Source organism: Diabrotica virgifera, chromosome 4, assembly GCF_917563875.1.
Source record: "Diabrotica virgifera virgifera chromosome 4, PGI_DIABVI_V3a".
Classification (NCBI taxonomy): Eukaryota; Metazoa; Arthropoda; class Insecta; order Coleoptera; family Chrysomelidae; genus Diabrotica; species Diabrotica virgifera.
The window spans coordinates 568,439-589,119 of NC_065446.1; the positions used below are offsets into that span (position 1 = coordinate 568,439).

Genomic DNA, 20,681 nt, shown 5'->3' on the forward strand with positions numbered 1-20,681 from the left:
GCTGAAAGTTGTGCTCGACCATCAGTATCATCAACAATTACCAATGCGTATCAAGAGTCGGGAACATTTTTGCACGGTTTCAATTTTGAAAATGCCTCATTAACTAATTGTACTTTTAATATTACTATAAATAAAAATGATGTTTAATTGTTGTTAATGACATTTGTATTGTTGCTTTGTGACATGTTTCATATTGTTGCCATGACAACATTTTTCCCTCCGCCGTAAAGAAATGGAAAAAAAACTGCTGCCGGCGGAGACATCAAACTTTGACAGGATCAAGTTAGATAAGTAATGTCATCATTATTTGACGTTTGAAGAAAAAATTAATTTCGCAATATCTATTGTAAAAATGAGCGTACAGCTTTGAAATTTTTGTCATATAAGGGTTCTTTGGTGCTTAATATGTGATAAAAATTTCAAAGCGATTCATTCAATTGTTTAAGTTTTATTCAAATTGTTTATCCCAGGGAGCATTTTTTTCGCAATAAGATAAGTCAGAAAAAAATGATGTTAGAACCATTCCACAGGTGTCAAAGGAAAGAACATGAGCTATATTTTCAACTTGGTTAAAAAAAAACGAATAAAAAAATGCATTTATTAGTAATAAATAATTATGCAAAAGTATCGTAAAACCTTTTCTTATAAACTTTTTATTTTGTTATATAAGAAATTATATATATTTATTACAATATCTTATCAATTATGATATAAATAACTTTACTTGGTAGTTGTGCATTTAAAACAGGGTAAAAAAGTTAATTTTTTTGCAAAAAGTTATTTAAAAAGTAAAGTTTATAAGGAAAGATTTACGATACTTTTGCATAATTATTTATTACTAATAAATGCATTTTTTATTCGCTTTCTTTAAACCAAATTGAAAATATAGCTCATTCCCTTGTGTGGAATGGTTCTAACGTTATTTTTTTCTGACTTATGTTATTGCAAAAAAATGCTCTCTGAGATAAACGATTCGAATAAAATTTAAACAATTGAATGAATCGCTTTGAAATTTTTATCACATATTAAGCACCAAAGAACCCTCATTTGACAAAAATTTCAAACCTGTATACTAATTTTTACAACAGTTATTGCGAAAATAATTTTTTTTGCAATTCCGACCTTTTTTCGCAATTATATTAACAATAAATGAGTATATAAAACTTTGTAATATGACATTTTAAAGCTTTTTCCATAATCTCAAAGATATTTGTACTAAAAAAATCATAAGTTTCACTGTTTCCCATTGATTTGAAAAAAAGGGAAAAATGCCATTTTTTTACAGTTTATTGTTTATAAATAAAAATGGCCGCCAGATCCTACGCAGGAAATAGTTAGAATTTGTTCCTATAGGTATTACTTTTCGAAAAAACGCTTCAGTACCCTGGCTGCTGAAGTGTCGCGAACAGGGTATATTTTTGTCTGATTACCCTGGTCTATTATCGAACTCGTCTGTTATTCGCCTCGCTAGCTAACGCTCGCTCTGCTCATAATATCAGACTCGTTCGATAAAGAGTAACTTTACTGACTTGGTACATAATAGTTATTTATGTACCAAGTCAGTAAAGTGAATCTTTATCAAACGAGTCTGATATTACGAGCAGAGGGAGCGAAGCGAGCGAGGCGAGTAAGAGACGAGTTCGATAAACAGTTTTTACTGACGTGGTGCATACAAAATTTTATCGCCAATCATAAAAAACAGTAACATTATTTTAATGAAAAGAGAGTGTGTGTACTTTGTACTCACGTAAGAAGGTATACTTCTATTATTATGATTTCAACGAAATAAATATATTTTAAACAGTTTACTTAATTGTATTTTTTTCAAACATTAAACTAATTTAATTACTTTAAATAATTTCCAAAATTAAAAATAACAAATAGTAACGTCAGTGTTTATGAACTCCCCGCAGTTGCTAGCCTCCCGCAGTGGCCTTTCCTTTGCTTGATGAATCGTAGAAACTCTAAATAAATATAATATACCTATATTTTTATAAAATATTATTTACTAGCAAGATCTATCACCGTCCTAATATGATCGAATTAACAAAAACACCATTTTACACTTTATCTGAATTAATACCTAACCTAAGATTTAAGAATTTTTTAAATTTTAGATGAAATAAACATTTCGTATGACAGTAAAGACAGAATGCGTTTGCATGACGGCCAGTTTCGATGTTCGTTCTCGATAGTTGTTTATCAATATTGAATACCTAATTACTAAAAATGTGTAAAGTTTTGATTTATTTTGTATGAATATAAGTAATTGCAAAATAGTACATAATTTCACTCTTTTACTTAAATTTAATTAAAAATAACGTAAATTTTGTACAATATTTTTAATAATTACAGTAAATAAATTTTAAGTTCACTCAAATAATAATCGATTACTGCCATCGACCACTTACATTCAATCTCGATTAATCGCGGCAGGTAAAGTAAACTTCTTCTTTCAGTACAATAAAGTGTTACTTTACTGCCGCAAATGGCGTCAAATGAGTACAATAATGAATGACTTTAGTGACGGTTGGCGATAAATAACTATTATTTTAACTTGTGTTTTACTAAGTCTTATCCTGAAAGTACTACTCGTCACAAATTGTTAACTTCCTGTTTATATTCTTATCTTATTATCTTCTGCAATTGTCACAACAGTATTTAAAGAAAAAAAAAGTAAATTCAGTAAAAACATTTGTCTTCAGTGAAACACAATTCTTTTTATGATTTTAATTCATTTTCTAAGCGACTAAATTAATTTTACTTTCTGATTATGCTTCCAAACTATATATTTACATATTATAAAAAAACTTACTTGAAATAAATAAGAAGCGCTAGGGATATTAACAACGCCACCAATGAAATGCTGTATCCTACTGAATGAATTATTATCACAATGGTGCGAAACTGAAAATAAAAAACACATTATTAGCAGTAATATACAAAAAAAATCACAAAATTATTATTTATTAGGTACATATACAGGGTAAGAATTTGCAAATTTTATAAATAGTGTGGAACCAATATTTAGAAAGGAACATAGGGGAGAGTTGGATAAAACGGGATAGTCGGATAAAACGGGATACCTAGCCTAGAGACACAACTACTGCCGTGCTTAGCGAAAACGCCGTATCTGCAAAAATCTGAAAAAATTATATTTATATATTTTTCTAACCCAAATGTGCAAATCTGTCTTATTTGCTTACTAAAAATGACGTAAGTTAAGACAAAATACATTAAACACAACGCATTTTATGCCGTATCTGCAAAAATGTTCATGGATACTTAGAATAAATGCGTCATCTGAAAAATACTTAGAAAAAACGCCGTATCTAAAGGTCACTTGCCCCGTTTATCCTAAGCAGGCACTAGATGCGGCATTCTGTCTAAGCATTTGACAGATTTTTACAGCATGTGTAAAATTTTTAATAACGTTAGTTTGTTGCCATTTTTCAACGTGAACGGTTGTTTGATATAATTTTTTAAATATGTCAAATAGAAAATAGGACAAAGTTAATACAGCAGAAGGCTATTTTTCTTTATCAATAGAAAATCTAAACACATATTATGTTTGAGTTGTTGGTGATCAAGAAATAATGTGAGGTATAGCGGAGTTTCCTATGTGTATGAATATTGTTGTTAATGCGACATTGTATTATTACGTTACATCAGGCATTTTAAACAGTGCCAATTTTATAAAGTTTGTTCGAAATAGGAAATTTGGTACGAAGTATTTTGATCGCCGTACGTCGTAGAATTTCCAAATAAAAAATGTGTTATAAAAGTACATAGTTAAATCAATGGATAATAATTAATAATTAAAAATAAACTTGATCGTAAATGTTAATCGTTTCTGGAATGTTTTTAATTTTAAAATTCAAGAAACGCCCCTTAGCGGCAAACTTATTAATTCCAAAATTATTTCCAACACTTTTTTTTATCCATTTTCATGACAAACTTTTATAAAAAATGTTTTTTATTCTCCTTTTTCGTCGTTATATTGTATTTATTATACAGTAGACTTCCTCTATAACGAGAACTGAAATGGCAGACTAATTACCTCGTTATACGCGGATGTCGTTATATCAGACAACAATTATATTGTGCATACATACCTATATCGTTGTCTAAAATATTAACTTTCTATTATATAGTGATGCCATTCAGAGCAATATAAGTTGCTAAATATTGTTTCTTGGACAATAAGGCTTCGCCATCATAAATTATAAATTTTTTTACAATATTCAGTATCGGCCAATAAATAAACAGAACAGGAAGAACTTTATTATAGGTAGGCGTGTATTTTTATTAAAGCACTACCCTCGATATCTTCAGTGGAGTCGGCCTCAACAGAAAACAGTGGAGGCATGTTGTCGAGTCGGCTAAAACCCACGAAGGGTTAGTAACGCAACGGAGTATTAAGTACTACCCTGGAGAAGTGGAGAACCGCACAGATGTTGGGAATTTATGTATACAGGTAGGTAGTTGGGCTATTTACTTATAGCCATTACAGCGCTAAAAATAGATAAAGAATAATAAAGATACATATTTTACGATTTCATTTTTCCTCGTTATAGAAATGTTCAGTTAAATAGGAATTTTATGGGACATCTAGTGTACCTCGTTATAAGAGAAACCTCGTAATAACCGTGTTCGTTATAGAGAGAGCCTACTGTATTATAAAATAAGAAAATGCTTAGCGCAAACGCAGTACTGCATTCTTCCTAAGGAGGAAGAAGTTAATTTTTATGTAGTATACTTAGAAAAAACGCAGTAACATGAGTTTTTAGAGTAAATAAAATATATTTTGCCAATCTTATGTATAAATATGAATTCTATGATATTTATTATGTATATAAAGTAGAAAACAAAAAAAAATTCTAAATAGTTTTCAACGGCTAGACATTGAAACAAAAACCGATTTTACTCAAATGCGATCTCTCTGCAGATACGGCGTTTTTCCTAAGGACGGCAGACTAGTACTGCTATCAATCGGACAACGACGAAAACTTGTTCTCAGTCGTCATTTTAACATTCTCAGTTCGTTTTACCTCGATGCCATTATTTGATGAAAAGTTGTGGTGTTAAGAATTGTTTGACTCTATTTTTTTGGTACTTTGTACTTTTAAGTGCATTGTTTTCTACATTATAATGCCTGCATATCTAAACATGTAATTCCGTGACTATTACATTTAATTAAGTACCCATTAACGAATATTCTCATGTGTAGTCTATCTCATTTTACTTTCACGTTTAGGCAGGAGCCATTTTTGTTTTGAAAAATGTCTGAGTTGGACAAAACGGGACACTTATAAGTTGGATAAAATGGGATATAGTTTTTTATGTCCCGTTTTATCCACCTATTTATTTGTTGGCCTATTAATTTTTTAAATAGCGATAAAGCGTGTTCTCATACTGCAAAAAAGAACAACATATTATTTTTATGTGACTTTTTTTCTGATATACGTACCTAGTCCTAAATAAAAGGTGTTATTTCCCATTTTGCAGTAAAACAAAAAAAGGCCTATTTTTAAGTTCCTGACTACTGAAGATAATGTTTTTTCAAAGGTAAATTTTGCTTTGCAGTCTTATATCTACTTAAATATACTTTATAGATAATTTTATGCAAAAAATTAAATATTGTGAACCTATCCCGTTTTATCCAACCGTGGTATGCTTAAACGGGATGTGCAGGACTTTAATTAATATTTTTTTCTACAACCGTGTTAAAAATGCAATTTTTAGCACTCCATACGAGCGTTAAAAATGCTACTTTAAGGCACTAGTGCTTTAAAATTTTTATAAGGCACTGCAGTTCGTACCGTATATGCAATTTTGATGTAATGTCAAAAAAATATAAAATTGGGATGTCAGTCAAGTTCAAGTAAAAGTTTTTGTAGATATTGTCCTGTAATTACGTTTGTAGAAAAAATATTGTATGATATGCGTGTTAAAAAGTACATTTTAAGGCACTTATGTGAATTGCAGAACTTGCTTTCCCTCATTCTGCAAACTTTCACATACGTGCTTTAAACGTGTACTTTTAACACTTATATCATAAATAACTATTTTTACTATTTTTTCTACAACCGTGTTAAAAATGCAATGTTTAGCACTCCATGCGCGCGTTAAAAATGCTACTTTAAGGCACTAGTGCTTTAAAATATTTTTAAGGCACTGCAATTCGTATTGACCGTATAGACAATTTTGATGTAATGTCAAAAAAATATAAAAATGGAATGTCAGTCAAGTTCAAGTAAAATTTTTGTAGATATTGTCCTGTAATTACGTTTGTAGAAAAAATATTGTATGATATGCTTGTTAAAAAGTACATTTGAATTGCTCATATGAATGCAAACTTTCACATGCGTGCCTTAAACGTGTACTTTTAACACTTATATCATAAATAACTATTCCAGTCATTAAAAATAGCTAAAAATATATTTTTTGTGTGCTTCAATAAATGTTATATCTATAAAAAATAATAATATGATAATTTCTTTAACATTTTTTCCGTAATAAAAATAAACAAGAATAGTATCCCGTTTTGCCAACTCTCCCCTAACTGATAGGGTAATAGTTACCACACTTAGGGTAATAGCTGTGGACATCAAGAGAGCCTTCGACAATATAGAAAGCACTACAGGAAATAGGAAAACCAGGAAAATATTTAAATAATTAAATATCTCATTAAACAACTCTACAGTAATACAAAAAGCACAATCCTACACAACGGCCTAACATCTGACTCAGTAGTTGTACTAATCACCCTTTCTATTTAACATTGAACTGTAGTCCGTAATAACAAAGGTAAACTCCAATAGAACAATTTAGTAAGGATTGACAAACAGACTGGTGGATGATGTAGATTACGCTGATGATATATTATGCCTCTTAGCCCACACAAAACACGACATGCAACTCTAAGTAAAAACAATACAAGAAGAATCAAAGAAGGGTGGATTAAAAATTAGACGCCAGAAACAACCAGCCTATTGTGATCAACCACTAGGAAATTGACAGATTGGTGGAATATCTGGGCAGCATCATTGACTCTAACAGTGATAGAAAGCGTGATGTGCCGGAAATAATTAATAAGGTTAAAATTCATTACATTAATAATTAACTTAAAGATAAAACCCATAACTAAATTAAAATTCATGGTGACGTTTCAATTATTACTTTAATCATCGTCAGAATAATAAGCTTCTTGAGCGGATGCTTTTTTTATGTTTTTTAATAATCTTTTTCATTAATTATGTTTGTTCCTTTAAAATTATTTAAAAGCATCCGCTCAAGAAGCTTATTATTCTGACGATGATTAAAGTAATAATTGAAACGTCACCATGAACATTAATAATTATTAATATACTAGTTATATTTTAATATTATAATATTACTAATGAATTTTAATATTAAAATTCATTATTTACTAAAATTAAAACGAAATTAAAAACACAAATATAAAACTGTATTACTATATGGCTGTGAAACGTGGAAGATAGCAGCACCAAGTTTTTATGAATAGAGAGTCCGAATGTCGAATGAAATTTTATGAAACCAAACCAACTAAGAAAAATAAGGCGAACAAAATGGGTCACACATTTCGTAATGCCCCAGATGACATTGCCAGGATAGCGATGGATTAGAATCCTCAACGCGAACTAAGAGTAGAGATAACTAAGAAAACTTGTAAAAGAACAATACTGGATGAAGGGAAAGAAACGGGAAAATCTCATGGTCCAACTTACCGACAAATCATCTGTGTTAACACAAGTGGTATAATTAACCCATGTCCTATTGTATGGTTCATGAAAGTACCAACTTCCATCTTCTTCACATTTGTAATACACTGTATCTGAAACAAAAAGTAAGGTGGTATTAATTATTAGCTGTTAACACCAATACCAAGAAAAAGCATTTAAAATATTTTAGAGAAATGCAAATCGCTTCTCTTTTAAACCCTTTATTTTTGGAGCATCATGGATATCTCATTTTTAAATGAATCCATCCAGGAGATAATGCTTGCTAACAAAGCATACTTCTCTCTTTCGCAGGTGTTTGAATCCAAAGACATTCATAGGGAAATAAAGTTTAAAATAAATAAAACCATCACACGAGCAATAGCAGCGTATGGTGTAGAAACGTGGATCATGACAGAAAAGACAATAATTTATTTATTTATTTATTTATTAACGGTTTCACCTTTGTTAAAAAAAGTAATACAATGAATTATAAAATAGTTGACATAGTTAAATTCTAACATATACAATAAAAAACAATATAAAATGTGTTAAAAATATGATGTAACACCATAAACAAACTAAACATGATCAACACAATTTAACAATTGCCTAAAAGGATAAATTGAACTAAAAAATGGGTCAACAGTATATGTGGTAAAGTGCCTAAGAGCATTTCGGATTATTTCTACCATAATTAGTACGGTGATATTCAATAAAGAATAAAGAAGGATTTCGTAAGTTGTAACTGGTTGTATTAATTCGGATTTCTGATAGTAATTCAGGACAGTTAACAAAGCCGTTAATTAGTTTATAGATAAAAAGCATTTCTAGTTTTATTCGTCTATTTACAAGAAGTGACAAATTCAAATGCTGAAGGACACCATTGTTGTTAAAATTATTGAGAATCTGCAATTTAAATCTAGCGTATCGAGCAAAACGTACTTGAATATTCTCAATTAAGACTTTGTCAACCTTATAATAAGGAGACCAAATAATGGAAGCATACTCTAGGGATGATCGAACTATTGAACAATATAAAACTCGAAGAACGGATAAAAAAAAACTTTTGTATTTCTTTTTACAAAACCTAGAGATCTGTTAGCATTAGATGATAGAACACGCAGGTGAGATTTAAAATTTAATTGTTTATCAAAAACTACTCCTAGATCTCTCATCTCATTAACTCTAGACAACACATTTATACCAATATTATATTCATACAGATATGTAGTGTTAGTTTTTGAGAAACTAATAATACGACATTTGTCGATATTGAAATAGATCATTCATATACTTTATCCAAGTCATTTTGTAGAATTTTACTATCCAATAAGTTATCTACAATGTGAAATAATTTTAAGTCATCAGCAAAGAGTAGAAAGTTAACATTTTCAATTACAGATGATAGATCATTGATAAAGAGGTTAAATAATAATGGTCCACAATGTGAGCCTTGTGGTACTCCTGAATGAACCTGAATTTCATTAGATATATAACTGCCAATTTTAACACGTTGTTGACGACCATAAAAGCTACTAAACTAGGTCACAATGCCATTCCCTAAACCAAGATTCTTCAACTTATATACAAGTAGGTCATGATTGACTCTATCGAAGGCTTTAGAGAAGTCTGTGTAAATACAATCAACTTGTAATCCCTTTTCAACAGCCTCTAATATAAAACTGTGATAACAAAGTAAATTTGTAACAGTAGATTTACTTGATTGAAAACCATGCTTTTGTGGTATGATTACATTTTAACATGCCCAATTTAAGTGACTAATTTATCCAAAAGTTTAAGTAATGTGGATTGTATGCATATACCCCTGTAGTTTTTAATATTTTCCCTATCACCTGATTTAAAAATTGGTGTAATAAAACTATCCTTCCAAAAATCAGGAAATTTTTCTGTTTCCAAAGACAAGTTAAACAAATATAATATGGGATAGGCTAAAGTAAATTTGCAACATTTAATTAAAAGAGCAGGGACACCATCTGGGCCAAATGAAGACTTGTTTTTTAATTGGTTAATACCTTTGAACACTTCAATAATACTTACGAGTTACCCTGTTCAAGTCAATTACATCAATAGAGGTAGTAGTTGGTAATGTTATTTTTTTACCTGAATATACCGTGCTAAAGTTTTCAGCAAAAAGGTTAACAACAGTTTGAGCATCAGAACTACGTTCATCATTTAAAAACATTGTATTGGGATAACCATTAGATTTACGTAAATTATTGACATATTTCCAAAAACAACTAGGATCGTTCTGAATATTTGTTTTAGTTTTAATCAAATAGTTTCTATAACAAATTATTAATACTTTTGAAAGAAAGATATTAGGGAGGATACTGAGACCTATTTGCGACAATGGCATATGGAGAATAAGATTCAACCACGATTTGTATCAATATAACAAAGAACCCTCTACAGCAAATTGCGCTGGGCAGGCCACCTTATAAGAATATATAACGACAGATCACCTAGTAGAGCGCTTACCGGAACTATGGTGGGACGTCAGCCAGTAGGAAGATCAAGGAAGAGGTGGATAGACGAAGTGAGAACCGATGCCGATGCTAAAGATATATTGAGGGTGGACAACTGGGAGGACAGAGATACTTGGTGGCGGATGCTGGGATAGGCTAAGGTCCGACTGAAACGCCATAAGAGAGAGAGAAACTTTTTGAAATTTTTATAGCTGAATATTTTTGACATTGTCCCCATTCTTACGTACAATTAAAGCTTTTTGTGCATTTTTAGAAACAATATTAATCATTTTCAAAAAAATCGACTTTTGAACCTATTTTTGCAATAATTGAGCAAACAATGCAAACTAACAAAAATAACTCGACAAAGTCGCATTTTAAAGGATTTTTTATGCCTTTTCAGTAAATTGTGTCATTTTTCCATATAATTTACCGGATTTCACTTTTAGTATTTAAAATCAAATAGCGATCTTACATTGTTTATATATTGTTATCACCAAATTTATCAAAAGCAATTGTTATATACATGCAGCAAAGAGTGTCTTGGGAAAATCGTTCCTTCTCTGATCTAATTTAACAACAGCGAATTCTAGCAAGTCGAGTCACTTTATTCTACTCTGAATAAACTACTAGAGCGATACATACAATAACTACTTTAAATATACCGTCAGAACTTTCTTGAATATTGTTTCGAAAGTTCACTTTAACCAGATGGTAATTTAAAGCAAAAATTTTAATTTTAAATCAACAGCATGCAAAGTTTTCTCCGGAGATACTGTATCGAACGGCAGAATCGATATTTAATATTTTTCCTCGACGTTTCGATTAAAATTACAAATGATTGCGGAACGAATACATCAAACCGTTCAACGAGATGACTGAAAGTTTCTGAATAATCAGATTTAGTTCTATTCTATACGATGCAATCGAGTCAATCAAACAAGGTGGAAATAAAATTATCCAGGCTTTGGTCAAGCTTTTCACCGAATGCATTTACTAAGGAAAAACCCCTTCTCAATTTAACAATACAGTCATTGTTTTATTACACAAGAAAGGTGACATAACAGATCTAAAAAACTACCGTTTTATCAGTGTGCTATCACACATATATAAACTTATCACAAAATTAAAAAAAAGAACGTGTGTGTACTTTGTACACATGTAAGAAGTTATACTTCTATTACCTATATATGATTTCAACGAAATCAATATATTTTAAACAGTTTATTTATATTTAAATATTAAACTAATTTTAGTACTTAATAATTTCCAAAAGTTTTTATTAAAACAATACCAAAAATAAAAAAAAATAAAAGAATAAAACACATACAAACATATTGAAAAATTTAACAATGAAATGATTTTTGAACAATAATTGTTGGCCAAAATTCTAACTAAATACGTATTTTCTGAAAAAAAAAAATTATACAATAAATATATGTACTTTTAATCATAAAATGTATAAAAAAAAATAAAAATTTTCGTTGGGGATCGAATCCGCGTATATTAGGGTTATTAGATTTGAAATAAAGGCACTTTAGAATTTAGCCACTTAGACACACCAGTCATGTGGGAAGATACACCAACTGAACGTTTTAAACTTTTTGACAGTTGCTTACTCTGAATTTAATCAAATTAGTTTGATTTTTGTGGAATTAAAATATTAAAATACAACAAAACATAGAGTAAGAAAACAAAATATTAGATGAAGATTGGTAGAAATTTTTTTGGTAATCAAATTATGTAAATCAAAGCATTACCTAATAGGTAGGTACATTTTACATTTTCCAAATAGGTATGTAATTTTTTATTACAATACTGAAACATTTACAATTACGTACTTTTTGCTTTTAAAAACTATTTATTAAGTCACTACAGTTACAAACTTGCTTTTTTCTCTATCCTCACAACAATAAAAATTAATATACACAACATTTGTTCACCCATAACCGCCATTGAACAATTATTGACAGGTCATTGTAATTACCCAATCAGAGCACGTATAACGTTTGAGCTGCGCCCAGGACCAAGACTTTTGATGAATTCGCGCACATACAAATTTACTCCCAAGCGCGCCTAAATAAGTATAACTTCAAAAAAAAAGACTGGAGTCTAAGTTAGACTTCTATCAGCCTAGAGAAAAAGCTGGATTTAAATCGGGATATATCACTAACGACCACTTACTAGTAATAAAGAACCTAATAGTGAAGTCTGCAGAATACAACAAACCATTGGCACTGATATTCGTTTACAATGAGAAAGCATTCGATACCATAAGCCAGCAGATGCTAAAAGAATTGACAGAATGCCGAATAACATGATCAAATATATCTACCAAAAGGCAATGGCTAGCATAAGACTATCTGAACAACAATCTAATATATATTCTGTATATAGCAAGCAGTACGGCAAGGAGACACCATCTTACCAAAGCTATTCACAACCCTTTTAGAACACAGTTTTAAGACGGCAGATCTGAAAGATTATGGTATCAACATAAATGGAAAAAAGCTCAGTCATTTGAGATTCGCAGATGACATCGTCATTTTGTCACGCTTCCTTAGAGGTCGGACTCTATCTGACTAATCTGGTGCTATATCGTAATATTGTTGTTAATGGAATGGATATTGAGCAGACTTCATCCTATAAGTACTTGTGACATGAAATTTGGTTGAGAAGAGATAACCAGACGTGCGAGCTCCCACGTCGAATAAGATTAGCCTGGACAACGTTTGGTAAACTGAGCTATGTATTTAAATCGGACTTACCCATATGGCTGAAAAGGAAAATCTTTGACTGGTATGTGTTGCCTGTACTCACTCATGGAGCGGAAACATTAACACTCACAAAAAGGTAGTGAACAAAATTTTGTAAGGGCCTTGTATTATAAGATGTTATTTGTTACCAAAAGATATTTTAAAAATTATAGAAACACAGTCAAATCGTTCAATCGGAAAATATTCACGCACATCTTTGAATACAAGTTCCTTAAAAGCGGCAACACAGTGTTTAACCTTGGCCTCCATACTCTACGACAATGGTCGTAATCTATAAATCTGTATATTATATTATGCACTCACGTGCACCAGCCTCAATCACAGCTTGGCTGTTTGTGTTTGGAGTAGATACGACCTAGGCTGATGTATTACGTCATAAATCGCATTAGGGACTCTAACGTGTAATAACTCTAATCACAAATTGGCTGACAAATGTCTTAGATTATCTGCAATGTTCCGACATTTTTGTTTTCATCTTGAAATTTTTTGCATAAGAGCAAGTCTCTTCCTATTTTTAACATTTAACTCTAAGAATTCGTTTATTATAAGAAAAATATAGTTAAGCGGCCAGGACTGTTTCGTGGCCGATCGAAGTCCATAGAGTTTCAGGGTGTATTCTAACTCTACTTAACTAATTGAAAGAAATAAAAAGTCTCCCCCCGAGAATGGAGTTCGCAGACGCTTTGACGTTAAGACGTTTGACGTTTTAAAGAAAACTTCTTTAAAATTTTTTTCTACAACCGTGTTAAAAATGCAATTTATCTACTCTATGTCATATTATGTATAAGTTTTTAGTTTGTGAAAACTGTCATTATAGATAGCAGTGCGTGAAGGGTTTAAAGTGTGCGTGAAGTAACAATGTATTTTAAATGGGACTTACTTTTTCGCACTATTTTTGACTCACTTTCATATAATCAAATATCCTTAACTTTTGCGTTGTCATGGTGATGACATAATGAGCAATAAATTACGACAAAAGTTTTGACAGTTTTGTGGTTTGAAAGAAGTTAGAATTTTTAAATGTCAAAGTTCTAAAAATTGTAGGATAGAAATAAATTCCAGTGACGAAGAGTTACGGTTTTTTTTATTTGTTCATCATAGATAAAATATTGTGTGAAACTGTGGGCGAAGTACTTTTTGCGAACTTACGCGATGTATAGCACTCGCTCTGTTGTCGCTCGTGCTCTAAACATCGCGTGCGTTCGCAAAAAGCATACTTCACGGACTGTTTCATAAATAACTATCTTACCACTCCATAGGAGCGTTAAAAATGCTACTTTAAAGCACTAATGCTTTAAAAATTTTAAGGCACTGCAGTTAAAAGTGAATTGTCAAATTGTGAAACGTCAAAATATTTATATTTCATTTATTAACATAAATATTAATAGTACAACTTGCGCAATTTGAAAAAGGTGGTTTAAAAGTTTTTGTAACATTTAATTTAAACTGTATTATTGCATTTTTAACACGTTTGTAGAAAAAACAAGTTTATGTAACGGTATAATATGTTCACTAAGAATTTTTAGACATTCCCCTCGAGTGTAGACAATCAGTTCTACCTTTTACGGGTCATGGTTTCAGCAATTAACAAAAATATTGTATTTTATAAATTTATAACGTTTGTAGAAAAAATATTGTATGATATACGTGTTAAAAAGTACATTTTTAAGGCACTCATGTGAATTGCAGAATTCGCTTCGCTCATTCTGCAACTTTTACATGAGTGCCTTAAAATTGTACTTTTAACACTTATATCATAAATAACTATTAATTTACTAATTAACTAACTTCCATAAAAATCCTTGTTAACTACCATTTGCACTATTTTTTGTATGCAAATATTATACTGGACACCACCCAAAATTTGAGTTTGGACTCCAAGTCGGAGTGAAACTGCACACGTCGAATTAGTACAATTTCCAAAATCAAGATGTCTCCCTATTGTATAGAGTATAGAATTATTATTAATGTTAAAGAACGTAGGTAGAGTTATCTGCTTGAATTCTAACGCACGATCTTATGTGTTTCATTGTTAGTTTTGTCAAATTGACTGACTTAGGAATGATTCCAAAGTCTACCATAGTGCAGTTCTTTAATACTGTCATAGAAGACTTTGTTATAGTACTGGCACTGGCCAATGATTATTCTCCTTCTTGATGTGCCTATCCATGACGAATGTTGGCGATCATCATGGCAATCTTCACCTTATCTGCAGCAACGCGGAAAAGCTGCACAGATGTTGTGTTGAACCAGGTTCTGAGGTTCTTTAACCAGAATGTTCTTCTTCTTCTTCCTGGACCTCGCTTTCCAAATATTTTTCTTTTCAGAATGGCTTGTAGGAGGGCATATCTGGATTCATTTCGCATAATGTGTCCAAAGTATTCCAACTTTCGAGATTTGATGGTGGTTAGTACCTCTCGGTTGGTTCTCATTCTTCTAAGGACCTCCTCATTTGTGATCCGGTCAGTTCACGGGGTTTTAAGAATTCTCCGATATAGCCACATCTCAAATGATTCCAATTTTCGGCAAATATCTTCGGTCAAGGTCTATGATTCAACACCATAAAAAAGAACATAGAAGACGTAGAAGACATAACCAATAACATCCGTTGTAAACACTTCAGTCTTTCAAAAAGTAAGTTTCCGAATATGTTATATTCAGATACTAATAGAGCAATGGCTCTAGAGTTCTTGCAATCAAATTCACCACCCTTTTTATACAGCATATTATTTACTTTAGCCACTCCCCTGGTATCCATCATATTGATAGTAACGATTAATTTTTATTGAAAACATATTTTAATGTACAAAGATTGTTTTCCTTAATGCTGTAAAAATTATGAGCAACCCACGGGATTGTGTGAGGAGTTCTGTGATGCCTGGTGCTATATTTAGGACAATTAATTTTAATTATCACTTCTTATAATAAAATGTACATTTTTCATAACTGTACGACTTTTAAAGGATTTTTACCTACATATTTTAGTGACTCAGCTGTGATATACCTGTTAAAGTACTGATGAGGATATTTTTATATCCTCATATAACTTTTATAAAGGATTTTACTAAATAAAGTTTTTATAAAAATTATATCCACCTGCGAAATTATTACCAATTGTTTACCAATAAAAACTTTTAGCAATAAACATTTTGTTTGATTCGAAGCTAACATATTTCATTTTCATTTATAAATTATTGATTTCTACTTAGAAAGATGTAACATGGACATGGAAATGACCGTAGAAGATCATAAAGCAGGTCATAAAATAAAAAAATCACAATGCTTCGTTTCTAGTTCTGAAACATTCATTACCCCTTTGGAATAATTTATGAAACGGCAACCAGATCAAGCCAGTTTTGTTGTGAATAATAGGCCATTGTACACTTTTAAAATTCCTTAATTTTGTGTATCTTTTATTAAACTAAATCAGTGATATTTTAATAGGTCTGGATCCCGCATAAGAAAAAAAAGTTAATTAATAGCAAGCTGAAAATTTGTTAATAGCTTAACGGTATCTAGTCAGAAAAACTTTGATATATGGGAACACTGGAGCAGGGGAAGTTTTAATGGTGGAACAGTTTAAAAATTTGGAACGTCAGACTACGAAAACGTCGAATGTATTTTGTCAGACAGAACTTCCAATTGATGTGTTGCCCTTTCATTAAACTCTCATGCAAAAATCAGACTGATGTGTATCACCAACTGGGCATATTAATGAGTGGAACACGAAGAACATATCAAATGACAGAAATCATGTTGGTTAGTAATAGCAGTCTGATTTTTGCAAGAGAGTTTATTGAAAGGGTAACAAATCAATTGGAAGTTCTGTCGGACAAAATACAACTGACGTTTTCGTAGTCTGACGTTCCAAATTTTTAACCTGTTCCACAATTAAAACTTCCCTGTTCCAGTGTTCCAATATATCGAAGTTTGTCCGACTAGACATCCTTAAGCTATTAACAAATTTTCAACTTGCTATTAATCAACTTATTTTTGGTACGCGGGATCCAGACCTATAATATTTATCAGTATATTTTACGCACCACATGTAAGATGTGAAGAACTGGAAAAGCTTTATGGAGTGCACTTGATTACGAGATACTCGCAATTCCTGTAGATGAAAAGTATTTTATTGGAGGTAGTTTAGATGGCCATATCGACAGAGACTATGAGGCAGTATCAAGAGTTTAAGAGTTTTGAGATGGGAATAAGACATAATGAAGTAAATAGTGTGATTGACTTTGCAGTGGCATCGGATTACTCTTTGGTTATTACGTTCTTTACGAAAACTGAAAACCAATATGTTACCTATAGTAGCGGGAGAAGGGAAAGTCAGATAGATTTTGTGCTCTGTAGAAGAAGCCAGATAAAAGAGGTTACCAACTGTAAAGTGATCAAGAGTAAGTGTGTAATTAGTCAACACCAACCGGCGATAGTGGATATGGAGAAAAAGATGAGGTGGAAAGGAAAACAACTAGGACACCAGAAAGTAAAGTGGTTTAGGTTAAAGGATAAGGATTTTGCAAGTGTATTTAAGAGTAGAGTATTGGAAAGCTTGAGGAAAAAGATACGGTCAATGGTTGTGAGAAACCAACAGCAAAGTTGTGGTACGAATGGGAGAGGAAGTGCTAAAAAAATCATCTGGTAAAGAACCTCTTAGGGACAAATCAATTTGGTGATAAAATGATGAAGTGCAACAGAAGGTTCGGTAAAAGAAAGAGACTAGAAAAAGATATGACAGATCTAAAACAGAGAAAGATAAGGAGAGTATACAAGGTAGCAAAGAAGGAAACAAAGAGAGCTGTAGTTGCGGCTAAGGAAATATCGTCTATGCAGCTGTATGACGAGTTGGGAACACCTGAGGGAATGAAAGGTTATACAGCATTGCTAAAGCAAAGGACCATCATCAAAGGACTTGACTCATGTAGAACTGTAGAGCGAAGTTTAAGGGGAGAGACATCGACAGTAGAAGAACAGTTTGTGTTTATGCCAGGAAGGAGAACAACAGATGCCTTGTTTGTTTTAAAACAGTTGATATAGAAATACAGCGAGAAGAAGAGAGAACTACATTTGGTATTTAGAGACCATGAGAAGACGTACGACACAGTTCCTAGACAAAAGCTATGGAGATGTATGAGAGAGAAATAGGTTCTTGAGAGGTACGTAAGGATCGTGAAGGATATGTATGAAGAAGGGTACACCAAAGTAAGGACTTACTGAGGATACGTGTCGGATTTACTGAAAGTTTTCCAGTGAGGGTTGTTTTGTATCAAGACTGTTCACTGATTTCCTACTTGTTTAATCTTATTATGGATGTTCTGACAAAGAAGGTAAGAAAGGAGGCCCCTTGGTCAATAGTATTTGCTAATGATATCGTGTTAGTAGAGGAAAGCAAATAAATGTTGAAAAAGTTGGAGAGTTGGAAAAGTGAAGACTTATGGTTAGCAAGTCGAAAACGGAGTATTTGTGGTTGGGAGGAACAGGAATAGTTACATACCTAGGAGAATTTACATAGCTATAGAAGCGAAGTATTGTGCAAAAAAAATCGGAGAAGTACTGAAAGGAAAGGAATGTGTACTGCGTTGATTTACAGCTGTGAAACGCGGCCTATAAAGAAGAAAATGTATCGGTGGATGCTGGGTAAGACCAGGATTAGGAACGATTTGAGTAGGGAACAAAAATATGTGGGCCGAATGATAGAGTTGTTAGTTGAATGAGACGCAGATGAAAACCGAGGAGATAATGGAAGGATTGTGTGGAAAGGTGTAGTAATACTAGAACACTCTGTATAAAATATGTTTAAACCTGACTCAAAGTCAGTAATCGAGGTATTATAAATTCTTTCATTCAGTAACCTTGAGTAACATTGAAATGTCATGTTTGTTATTATTTAAAGGTGTATATAAACAGGAACTCTATTGATATAGATTATTATAATAAGTATTTATTAAAAAAATGAATAATCATTTTCAATTTCGTTGCAACACGAAACTACAGCCGCATCATATTCTAGTTCAATCAGAGAGTGCAGCAAGCACCTCTATCGGTTTCGAAACTTATTAGTCTCTCATCAGGAGGCACATATGCTGCACTCTCTGACCCAACTAGGGTAAACCCCGACATGCAGTTACGGATTGCAACGAACAAAATGACAGGGATGCCCTAGCGGCAACTGCTAGCAAAAGAATAAGTTTTCAATCTAATAGCACATAAAATAACATTAAAAATATAGTCTACATCGCACCAGATTGAAAACAATGGGAACCCACGTAAAAGAACCTACGATTGAAAAAAATGGGAAAGTATTTATTAATATAAAAACGATTGCGGCATGCCTAAAATAGGTCGTTACTATTTGTTGATGTTTATACTCTTAGTTTGAATACTAGTAAATAAAGTCTAATATAGTCAGGTTGGAGAAGTTTTATTAAACGTATTTAAGGATTAGAGGCACCGTCTTGCAACCACCATTCATATGTTATTATAAAGGGACTTGAGGCAGAAAGGTTTATGTGAGGAAAGTACGATGGACATAAATGTGTATCGAAGAAGAGTAAAGAACAGCGACCACTGAAAAGTAAAATTTGAGGAATAAGAAGGTTAAATACGTGCTAACATAATATATTGTCCTTTATAACGATACATTGAATCCAAATATCGATATATATGACGGTACATCGAAAATTAAATATCGATATAAAAAATCGATACAATTCTAAAATATATCGATATATTTAATATGTCGATACATCGTTGCCATCAATCGGCTTGTAGAAATGCTTAATTTATTTCGTGGCCTTAACTTACGATTTTTTTCGATCGCTCATATTTTCATAATCAACTTCAATATTGATACGTAGGTATTATACACCATTTTCTCGCATAAGCTAAAAATGTTATTACTAAAGTTAATTCCGCTAATCAACTAAGTTATAAATTGTTTAACAAAAGTTCTGCGATATTCAAACTCTTTATTTTTAAAGTGTAAACTCTATTTCAAAGCTCTAATTACATTTAGCTATTCTGCTATAAATAAAAGAGAACCCGTAACTCACGTACATGCTTTAATTATTCTCGACTATATTGTGGCCACTGGTCTGCTAATCGTGATTTTATACTACTTCCGTAAAACCCGATGTTTCTAGGGGCCAAAGTAGAACTACTATACATAAAATTGGAAGCAGCGGCTATTCACATTTTTAGAACTTTGATGTGAGCAAATGAAAATAAACATTAAGAAAACCAAAGTGATGCCAATCCAAGAAAACCAGAATGTACCTCAACCTTGCACAATATACTGGCAAATTTTAGAACAGGTCAAAAAATTTAAGTACCTGGGGTATTAGATCGATAGCAGACGAAATCCTGATCTAGAAATTAGATCAAGAATGAAACCGGTCAAAAAATGTTTCGAAATATCAAAAGACTGTTATGCGATTCTCGAATATAACTCGAAATTCGACTACGTTTATCAAAATGCTACCTACGTCTGGTCGACTATTCTCTATGCAGTTAAGACATGGACCCTTAAAACATCAACCCTAAATAAATTGAAGGCCTTTGAAATGTGGATCTATCGAAGAATCCTCAAAATTTTATCGACATCGCATACCTCAAACGAAGAAGTGCTGCATAGAATAGGCAAAGAACGAGAACTTGTCAACACATTGAAA

General features: G+C 31.9%; 1 protein-coding gene across 8 annotated transcripts in view; it reads right to left on the reverse strand.

Moving 5' to 3' along the window:
* Positions 1-20,681, reverse strand: part of LOC114324400 (calcitonin gene-related peptide type 1 receptor-like) — a 553,725-nt gene that overhangs the window by 173,091 nt on the left and 359,953 nt on the right. For all 8 annotated transcript variants that reach the window (XM_050649000.1, XM_050649001.1, XM_050648998.1 and 5 more), the window contains 2 exons: positions 7,752-7,858; positions 2,816-2,907 (listed from right to left, as the gene is read on the reverse strand). In XM_050649000.1, coding sequence (XP_050504957.1) covers positions 2,816-2,907; positions 7,752-7,858 — 199 coding nt within the window. The remainder of the gene's footprint in view (positions 1-2,815; positions 2,908-7,751; positions 7,859-20,681) is intronic.